This window comes from Octopus bimaculoides, chromosome 2 (genome assembly GCF_046866305.1).
Source record: "Octopus bimaculoides isolate indiv1 chromosome 2, ASM4686630v1, whole genome shotgun sequence".
Classification (NCBI taxonomy): domain Eukaryota; kingdom Metazoa; phylum Mollusca; class Cephalopoda; order Octopoda; family Octopodidae; genus Octopus; species Octopus bimaculoides.
Genome location: NC_142929.1, coordinates 139,313,024 through 139,324,607, shown reverse-complemented (window position 1 = coordinate 139,324,607; position 11,584 = coordinate 139,313,024). Strand labels below are relative to the sequence as shown.

General features: G+C 34.8%; 1 protein-coding gene across 1 annotated transcript in view; it reads right to left on the bottom strand.

Moving 5' to 3' along the window:
• Positions 1-473: 473 nt before the first annotated feature.
• The window catches only part of LOC106882527 (uncharacterized), a 103,264-nt gene continuing 92,153 nt past the window's right edge, over positions 474-11,584 (bottom strand). The window contains exons 39-42 of the mRNA XM_089347808.1: positions 10,514-10,890; positions 5,996-6,262; positions 2,478-2,549; positions 474-909 (exon numbers count right to left, since the gene is read on the bottom strand). Of these exons, the coding sequence (XP_089203934.1) occupies positions 704-909; positions 2,478-2,549; positions 5,996-6,262; positions 10,514-10,890 (922 nt within the window). The 3' untranslated portion in view covers positions 474-703. The remainder of the gene's footprint in view (positions 910-2,477; positions 2,550-5,995; positions 6,263-10,513; positions 10,891-11,584) is intronic.

Here is an 11,584-nt window from a genome sequence, read left to right as displayed (position 1 = left end):
GTTAGTTGATATATACATTCATTTTATTATTATTATTATTGTATTTTGACCTGAAGATTAGCTATATTTTTTAATAGAATTGATTTTCGATCGATTTAAATCGATTTTATTTTTATTTTATTTTCTATTTGGAAATGTGGTTATGAAACACGTGTAGTCGTTGTATGATTTTAATATTTATTACTTTGTATTTTTCTTATATATCCTTTTAGTGTATTTACTTATTAAAATTTTCTATATGTGACTGTGGATTTTCATGGATGAATTCAAGAATTGTGGTTTTTTCTCTAAATAATATATATATATATATATATATATATATATATATATATATATATATATATATATATATAATGAGCTTCTTTCAATTTCCATTTACCAAATCCACTCACACATGAAAAACTTTTCTTTCATTGCATTAGACAAACAGTACTGCCTACTCAAAACAAAAAAGAAGGAAAAAGTAAGTAATATATTGTCCCAATGCCTTGTGTCATCATTTTTATGTTACAGAATTTTCCAACATGGTTATTAAATTTTAAATCTATGGATTTATTTTGAAATATACATTCATAAAGTTTTTTTATAGAAAAATGAGCAATGATCTGTGAAAATCGATTCTGGCTGGAATGCATTAGATCATAGGTTTCTGTCTAGCCAAGGTTGGCCTGGGGCTAAACAACATCTGCATTTACACAGAAATTTACTTTATGTCTTTTGGTAGATGTTCAAGTGCATAGTAACACTCAGCATTTTCAATAGCTTCTCTGAGTATTTCAACTCTATCTGTCTTACAATCGGAGCCTCTAAACCATGTTGTTAGCATCTGAAAGCTCTGTTCTCGACTGTTATTAGCATGATCATGCTTGATATTTTCTAGGCTGACTAAATCAATGCCCAGAAAGATACCTGCAAAAGACACAAAAACAAGAACTAATTGCAACAACATTAACAGTAACATAAATATAATAAAGAAACTATATCTGTAGAGAAATAACCATTGTTAAGAAACACGAAAAGTATAAGACATTGTTCTCTGTTTTTAAAGATGTTAGTAAAAATATCAGAGGTTGAAATAAAAGATGAAGGTGGAGAAGAAATTAAGGATTAATTGAAAATTACTTTTGGGAAAATTTCTGGTAAACAAATGGAAGGAGAAGTGTTTGTGTTGGCAAAAGTGTATCAGAGCCAAAAGAATCAACATAGATCGCCAACAGTCACACCATTTGCTCCAAATACTGATGATCACCTGATAACATCACATGATTAATTCCTAAAAGGGCATGTGTAATGCCTCTCCTTTTCTGGCTATTTAATATTTATAATGTATCAAAATGTAGACAGCAGGGATTGGACTATCAAACAATACTGGTAATATTGGGTGCAGCAGGACCAATGAAATACAAATATGATACCAGAATAATCTCAGCTACACAAAATGCAAAATATAATATTGTCAGATACACATCGCATATTATAAAACACACTAGCTATAAACATGAACTAGGGTTCGTGACTCACTGGATCAAGGCCACAATTTATAGAGAAGTTGATAATGGAGAGGTCTGAAAGAAAACCAAGCAATGAAAAGAATTTTAGTTAATAGGAAAGAAGATAGGAGGTACCAACATCTGGACTTTACATCTAAAACAGTTAAGTCCTGAAGGAACCACTACGTCAATCAGTATCTATATCATCTGGAGAGTTACCATATTTGACATGCAAGAAAGATGGTGGTGGGGAGGGGAGGGTTGACAGGAATTCTGTATGGTGCACCCATTACACATTAGAGGTGTAGTTGGATCAGAGGTAGATTGACAGAGAGAAAGGACTTTGCATGTAGCATTGTAGTTAGAGAAAAAAATTAAGTGAAGAATGCACTGAAAGCTATTATGTCCACTGGCAACTAAGGGATTCCATCCCTAGATGAAGAGTAGATTGTATGATGTGTATTTGTAAAGTGTAATGTTGCATTGAGTGTGGAGGATGTATAAAAACTGGCAAGAAATAAGGTAAGCATACTTCACTCAAAATACACCCTATCGTGTTATAAAGGATACATTTGATAACATGCTCCCACAAACAAGTCGGGGATTTCACAAATAGAAGACTTTTTATCATATGTCAACCAAATTACAATAAACATCTGGCTAAACAGCAATAACATCAACAAACTCAGAAAAAAATGTAAAACAAAGACATTACCATTAACTCGCCTGCTTATACCAACACAATGGTGTATTTCAGTTCCCAATTCCAAAAGACAATATCAACTGTATTGTGTTGTTTCATTACTAACCTCCGTAGATATTTTATGAAATTTCAGTAATATCAGTATCTTTTATAGAATTACATTACAGTTAATCTTTCAATTGGAAATTAGGAATGGAACCAGTTCACAGTCATTCTAGCAAACAAAAGTTCAACTGTAGGTAAAACTTATAGAAATCAATTAAGTATTCTTATTTTATACTTACCAACATGCTTCCAGTTTGGTCCTAAATGTTTTGCCACCTGTAGGAGATCCGATTCGGTCAGCCTTGAATTCTCTGAAATATTTCCAAGTTTTACACTTAATAGTTAAATTTCTATATCTCTATTGGAATTCATATTTCAATGTTGTGAGATATTCCTATCATTAATGGTCAACTGGTGACCACTGTGATTTCAGTCAACATTTTTATACTTTCTACAGTGGTACCATGTAATAACTTGATATTTAGGTCTACAACAGAGCAAACTAGTCTTCCTAAATCTCCTCTCTATATTAAGACATCCTACTTAATCTAACAATGTTGCAATTATCTAATTTATTTACCAATTGTTAAGGATTTTTATCATTTAGTTTTGTCTTTCATTTATTATATTTCAGTCATATCTATATCCTCTCACTTCTAGACTTTACTAACCAATATTCTTCTCATCATCTGCTTAATTCCAATGTCAACCAGGTTGTCCATCTAAGATCTAGCCACAAACACATGACACACCACTTCATTTAGGATCATCATATACCTGCTCTCTCTCTGTGTCTCTCTCTGTCTCTCTCTATATATATATCTCTCTGTCTCTGTCTCTCTGTCTGTCTCTCTCTCTCTCTGTTAAAGGTTGCCACTGGTAATCTTTAATTTTAACCGCCCACGTTACAGTTCACCAGAATGTCATCTGATTCTTGAAATATTTGAAAACATTTGCTTGTCATTCATCCTCCTTAATAAAGCAGTTTCTTTTCAGGTGAACAATGATTAGATCTACACAGGTGAAATGGACAGTGGTAATGTGCCATAAAACACTGTGCACTTGCACTCAATCTCATAAACTGCATATAAGCGATCATCCATATATTGTGACAAAGATATCTGGAATGGTACAAAAGAACTTATTCTCAAGAATATAGGTTACCTCTATTTAAATCTCATCTATACATCAAACAAAGTTACCTTCCTCTTTGATATCTCCTTTATCAATGTGGTTGACATTGATAGGGTAGAAACCGAGTAACCAGTAAATTTGGACTTGGAACTTACACCTGTGTAGAAGGGTCTGACTGACAGAAACTTGTCTTTGTGATGTTATTGTTAATATAAGAACAACATCACGAGGAATGTGTAATCCCATTCACATTACCTCTGTTATACTACATTTGTCACTAATGTTAATTAAGACCAACTAATTACAAAAAGTCACCGTAATACTTTATAAAATATACCTAAATAGTATCATAAATATACAGAAATGCTTCACATTTTGTTTCATTTGGAATGAAGCTAGGACACAATAACATCTGGACCTTATTGGACTATAGAAGTCAATAATCCCAGTTTGTAGAGAAGTGGTTGCATGCCCAAGAAAAACATTAGAATTACTTACACAAATGGTAACAAGGTTTAAACCTGTTGGGTGAGGGTACAAGATGATGCTATGACAAAATAAGGTTAAATTTCAGACATACAAATGTAAAACAGTTAATGAATAATATCTGATTCATTATCATGTTAACAGGGTATATATATAATACAAAATTACACTGTCTGACCTTGCAATACTAGATATCTATATAGATTATATATAATCTGACTAAAAAAATCAGTGACTTTCATTACAATGAATATGATTGTGTCTCAGCACAGATCTATATTGTAGAAGTCCCATCATCATCATTGTCTTTTAATATCCGCTTTCCATGCTGGCAGGGATTGGAGGTCTGATTGAGGGCTGGCAAGCCAGAAGGCTGCACCAGGCTCCAGTCTGATCTGATATGTATGCATAGACATATAAACATACATATACATGCATTGGATGAGGATAGCTGTGTGAAAAAGTGCCACACCCTAGCATTGGAGGGAACCTGTGGAAGAGGTAGGCCCAGGAAGACCTGGGATGAGGTGGTGAGGCATGACCTTCGAACATTGGGCCTCACCGAGGCGATGACTTCTGACCGAGACCTTTGGAAATATGCTGTGCGTGAGAAGACCAGACAAGCCAAGTGAGACCTAAATCCAAGGCCTCAGGCAGCCCACTCATACGTACCTTCCTTCATTGGACACTAAACTCCACTTGCGAAGACCTGTTGAGGAAAGTGAAATCGAAATCGAACTAAATTCGACGACTGGCACCCATGCCAACATCGTCTCCTTCATTGGAAACGAAACTCGGCTTGCGAAGACTTATTTTGGGCAAGCGAAAGCGAAACTGTCAATGGGCTTGCGAAGACTTATTGGGGCAAGCGAAAGCGAAACCATCAATGGCACCTGTGCCCAGCATCGCCTTCCTGGCACTTGTGCCAGATGGCACGTGTAAAGACATTCGAGCGAGATCATTGGCAGTGCCGCCGAACTGGCTCCTGTGCAGGTGGCACGTAAAATACACCATTTTGAGCGTGGCCGTTGCTGGTACCACCTGACTGGCCTTCGTGCCGGTGGCATGTAAAAGCACCTACTACACTCTCAGAGTGGTTAGCGTTAGGAAGGGCATCCAGCTGTAGAAACTCTGCCAAATCAGATTGGAGCCTGGTGTAGCCATCTGGTTTCACCAGTCCTCAGTCAAATCGTCCAACCCATGCTAGTATGGAAAGCGGACGTTAAATGACGACGATGATGATGATGATGATACATATACATACAAAAATATATCACAGTGAAAGTATTCTCTCACATTACAATAGCGATTTTATTGTTTCACTTTTGACAGGTAATACCGAAATAGTGTAAGAGATAAGAGATTGCTCCAGGCTCACATTAGGCAAGAAGTTGAAAATCTTTTTGGCCCATGACACTGCATGGACCTTAAATAGGGCGTGTGTAAAATTTGAATGAAATCGTTTGAGTAGTTCCTGAGTTTTAGTGATGCACACACACAAACAGACACACATTTACATGCACACACACATGCATTCTCAGTTATATATATATATATAGAGAGAGAGAGAGAGAGAGACTATAATATATATTCTAACCTGAGACCTTCTGAGAAGATACTCCAACGAGAGATGATATCTCATACCGAACATCTGACATCTTCATAAGATGATAAATCAAGAACTTCAGGAGAATGATTTTGTAAACAAATGAAATTATCTTTAACAATTTTAACCAGTTAAAAACATTTTCAGTTGAGATTTGTTATTGAATCTCCTACATTAGAAAGCTGAGAATGATGTTCTTATAAGTACTTTTGACTTTAATTATCAGTTTCCCAAGATGTTAATACATCATTAATCATCTCTGTTGGCTTACAACTGACAATCACTCAGTCTTGTCATTCTCCACCTCGCTTTCAAGTCATTGTTCTTATCCTCATTTTCTCACAACTTTCAGTCCCTGCATCCTCATTATTCTTCTGTCATCACTTCTCAACATGTTACCTTGAATGAAAAAACACATCTTAAGAGCAGTAAGAACTGTCTAATTTTATGAGATGCAAGAAAACCTGACCAGTGCTAGTGCTGAAGGGAAGACTTATAGAAATCAATTTGGTACTTCACTTTTATACTCACCAACTGGCTGAGGTGTTCTTTGCTGTGATGTACTTTGCTGTGATGTACTTTGCTGTGATGTACTTTGCAGTGATGTACTTTGCAGTGATATACTTTGCTGTAATGTACTTTGCTGTGATGTACTTTGCTGTGATGTACTTTGCTGTGATGTACTTTGCGATGATGTACTTTGCGATGATGTACTTTGCGGTGATGTACTTTGCTGTGATGTACTTTGCGGTGATGTACTTTGCTTCGATATCCTTGGTTGTCCCTGCATTTGTAAGTCTGAAATTCATAATTTCAAGTGTTATAATTTATAGTAAAATTTACCAACATTCACATCCACACACAAAGCTATAATTATTAATCTACACTTTTACCAATTACGAACATTCACAGCAACACTGACCAAATGATTTGACAGTTAGACTTTCTAATGCTTGTTGAGATTTTGTGATTGAGCCTCATACTTTACCAAAGCCAACACTAATGTTCTAGTAGTAAGTAACACTGTCTTTGATTATTGGATTCTCAAGATGTTAGTAAATCATTAACCATCTCATAAATAATTGTATCTTAGCTTCAACCATTCAGTCATGTCATTCTCCACCTCGCTTTCAAGTCATTGTTCTTATCCTCATTTTCTTGTAACTTTCAGTCCCTGCATCCTCATTATTCTTCCGTTATCACTTAAACTTCTCACTTTCTCAACATGATTGTAAAAACACATCAAAGAGCAATGAGAATTGTATAATAATATGAGATGCAAGACAACCTGACCAGTGCTTGCACTATGAGAAAATGGCCCCAGTACACACTTGGAAGTGACTGGTGAATGAGAGGAGACACTGTAATTTTCAGTGGAACCTTCAATCTAATTGTGGACCTTGGAGTCTGGTACAGCCCCTCAGCTTGCCAGCTCTGGTCAAACTGTCCAACCCATCCTAGCATGGACAATGGACGTTAAATAGTAATGATGATGACAATCTTATTAATGCCTGTGTTGCAATAAAACGTACCCAAGATCCTTTATAAAGTGGCTGGTGTTAAGAAGGGTATCTTGTCATAGAAAATCCAAAGTATTTAAGTGAGATGTGTACCTCAAACAGTCAAAGTGGATGTTAACTCTGAATAAGAACTGACTTGGACATTGATGACTCATGGTAATCGATTGAAGCATGGAAGAAGATGATGAAAGATAATGACACTATCATTTGTTATTTCGTATTTATTATTTTGTATCTTGCAGCCTGTATCTAATCTTGAAGACAGAAAGAGAATGGTTATCTTAGTAGCAAACCAAAGTTTGATACTTTGATATGAAGATATGTTTAATGTATTTACTGATTTACAATAAGTGAAAAAGACAGGATGGTCACACTTGGAACACTTTTTATCATAAGTCTGCCAGATTATGACAGATATCTGGCTAAAAACCAATAATATTAATAACCTATCAGTAAACCTAGTAAAGATGTAAAACAAAAATATTGTTATGAACTCACCTGTAAAACAAAACAGAAATATTGTCATTAACTCACCTGTTTACACCAACATAATAACATATTTCTCTTTTTTTGCCCTATTATTAACTCTATTGTATTCTAATTTATCCATATTACCAACTGTGCTAACCTCAGTAGATACTTTATGAGATTTCAGTAATATTGGTTTCAAATTTGGGCACAAAACCAACAATTTCGGGGCAGTGGGTAAATCGTTTTCATCAACCTCACATACATATATGCACATAGAGATACACATTTGTACTTGCTTACATACACACACACACACACACACACACACACACACACACACACACACACACATACATGTTTATATCTGTAATTATTGGGGCACTAGGATATGTAACACACTACCCCTAAATACCAATCTTGAGAAATTAGGCTTCTCAAAACCAGAAAGGAGAAAACTGATTCGAAGACTATAGATCCAATCCATCACTGGAAGTGTAAAAATCTGTAAAACTTTCCAGAGGTTTATTATTTTAATTTATATGAGCATGTCTAGATGTGAAAGTATATGCATGAGAATACATATATAAAACAAAACATACAAATCTGCATGTATACATGCATACATTCACACACACACACACACACACACTATTGAACACTTTAAGAAAATAGAAGGTAAACTCAAATACAAATTTATACAATTTGATATAGAGTTTTACATCTCAGTCTCCAAAAGCTTGCTTCAGAAGGCACGTAAATTTAGTAAGGCTTACGTTATCATAACAAACACTGATATAAATATAATTATGAAGGCAAGGAAGCCATGACGTTTTTATGATAATTCTTATTGGGTAAAGAAGAAGGGGGATGAATTATTTCATGTGGCAATGGGGAGCTATGAGAGCATAGAAATAGCTGATCTTGTAGATCTCTATATTTTAGATATCTTTAGAAAAGAAAAAAAAAAAAAGCTAACATACATAGGCGTACGAGTGGCTGCGTGGTAAGTAGCTTGCTTATGGACCACATGGTTCCGGGTTCAGTCCCACTGCAAGGCACCTTGGGCAAGTGTCTTCTACTATAGCCTCAGGCCGACCAAAGCCTTGTGAATGGATTTGGTGGACAGACACTGAAAGCAGCCCATCGTATATATGTATATATATATATGTATGCGTGTGTATGTGTTTGTGTTTGTCGCCCCCCCCCCCCAACATCACTTGGTGTGTTTACGTCCCCGTAACTTAGCAGTTCAGTAAAAGAGATCAATAGAATAAGTACTAGGCTTAGAAAGAATAAGTCCTGGGGTCGATTAGCTCGACTAATGGCGGTGCTCCAGCATGGCCACAGTCAAATGACTGAAACAAGTAAAAGAGTATAGCTTTATATAGGGAAGGTTGCCTGGGAGTGGTACACAATCAAAACGGACATAATATGCATAGAGTAAGGACAAAATTATACAAAGTATTTAGCCAACTAGGTCTGAGAACCACAATTTGTACCAACCTTAAAGAAGTCAATTTTCTAAATATTAACATGAACCTTAGCACAGGCAAATTCGAACCCTACAGTAAACCAAATGAAGAAGCTTCATACAAAGACATATCGCTGAAAAATTAAATATAATACAGCCAATAGATAATATCCTAAATATTAGGGATGAAATGTTCTCTCCCTGCATACACAAGCAATATTTCACACTTAAACACTTCAAAAAGGAACCACCACCTGTGCTGCTAATCCCACAAGGATAGCTCCTTTCCTGAAAGTGAAATTTGAATATACATAACACATGAACTCCACACACAGAAGAAATATTTCTCCATGACGAACTACCTCAGCACACAAGCATATGAACATCACATACACACAGTATATAATACAATGTAATGCAAACAATTTACCATCCGACATAACTGTTTGCCCAAAAGTCAAATCCAGGGGAGATAACCACTCAAAAGATGTCATCCAAGAGCCCCTTGACTTATTGTTTTCTTTACAAGAATCTTCATGAATTCAATGAGATTTTATGTTTATCCATTTTGGAGAAACACAATTCTATGATTTAGCAATCCTTAGATGTCTGCTTCTTTTTGGCAAATATTGCCCTGATGAGATTCATACCCATAAATATGAATGTTTCCATAAATTCATTATTGGGTATGAATCAAAACAACTTGAAGGACTAATATTTGCTTTTGTATTCTTATTTTTTTATTTTATATTATAGCATAATTATATTATAATCTTAATAAATCAAATTTAAAATATGTTAATTGTATATCTCTATCTTCTTTTAATCTTGCTATATATATATATATATATATATATATAAAATATATAGTTTTAGGGAAAATAACCAATTTTCAAGAACTCATCGATGAAAATCCACTATCACATATAGAAAAATTAATAAGGCTCAATTTAATTTTAATTTTTTATAAATTGATTTTAATTGAGTTTTTTACCTGTAATTTTGGATTTTGTCCCTAATATTATTATTATATATATATATATATATATATATATATATATATATATATATATATGCCTTCGCAACGTGGAGTAGATGGAATAGGGACAACTGACGAAGGGGTATACTCTTTATGTTGCTTGTCTCGTTTCTCATTGTGTTTAACGTTTTTTTTAATGTCCTGTACCCATATATGCATGTATGTATACATATAGATGTAGGTATGTACATATATGTATGGATATATGCATATAATTACATATTATCTCTCTCTCTCTCTCTATATATATATATATAGGTATGTTGGTGCAAACAGGAGAAATAGAACTCAAAGTATGAGTGTATGTATATTTTACACCCACCCACATACATATGCACACACACACACACACACACACACACACACACGCACGCGCACACATGCACACACAGTAGAGTTGGTATTTATGATGATGTCTACCCTAAGGTGGTGTCGATACTGGTTGTGTCGCTAGATGTGATGTTTGTGATTATCCTCATCATGATAATTTTGGTGTCATGATGATTTTGGTGGTGGTAAGAATGAAAAAAGTACTTAATTTCACTTACTTTGGCTGCTGTTCATAGTTTTCTCTTCCTCTTGATTCCATGCACACTTGCAGATGAGATGTCTGATATATTTCTCGTTTATACAGTAAAATAAGAAGATAAGGAGACTTTGTAAGAGGTTGAATATACTGAAGAGCTTGTCGAACACTTCGGCTGCTTCATCAAAAGCTAAGAATGTTAATAACCATGAGAATCTGAGCAGGAACAATAGGAAAAACACACAAATGAAGCTAAGAAAAGCTGTTCTTTTCTGTTCTTGTATGGTGTGTCTTCGCATAATTTTCTGTATAAGAAAACTGAAGATAATATGGAAGATGCACACTATCACCACAGGTGTCAGGAAAGTAATGTAAAAAGTTGTCTTGGATAACCAACAGCTACAAAGAAATAGAAAATCAATTAAGAAAGGAAACTTACCAAATATTCACTTAATAAACTGATAAATCAAAGAGGCATTATGGGGATGTGATTTTCATCCAAAATGAAAGAAGACATTTCATTACTGGTTGTACATTGTTATCTAAGACATCTATCAATTATTTCACAAGGGAAATACATACACACACACATACATGAATACATGAATACATACATACACACATACATACATACATACATACATACATACAAACAAAAAAAGAAGATGGTAACATTGACATGATGTGAAGCTTCTCTTGGACTCATAATTGTCACATTACATCCCACTTTGATGGCTATGCATTTGCAATCGTTAAATACCTAATCAACAAAAGAGACAGTGAAACCCTTGGAGTTCCATGATGCAACTGTGAATATAGATCATGTCACATTTCTGTGGAAGGCATCACACATATGATTAGCAGCTGCCCAAAATTGTCATCAAGGTACTACTTCCTTATGGGACATGACATTGACTCAAAAACAATATAAAATGCCATTTGGAAAAGGACTGTCCTGGAATAAATATAGAGAATCCCCCTGTTATTGAATACATACACAAATACCATTGCAAAGAATACTGGTGGAAAATTCCCATCAAAACATCTATCAACTGTAAATATAGCAGGCCAGATATTGTTTGGGAGAGCCTAG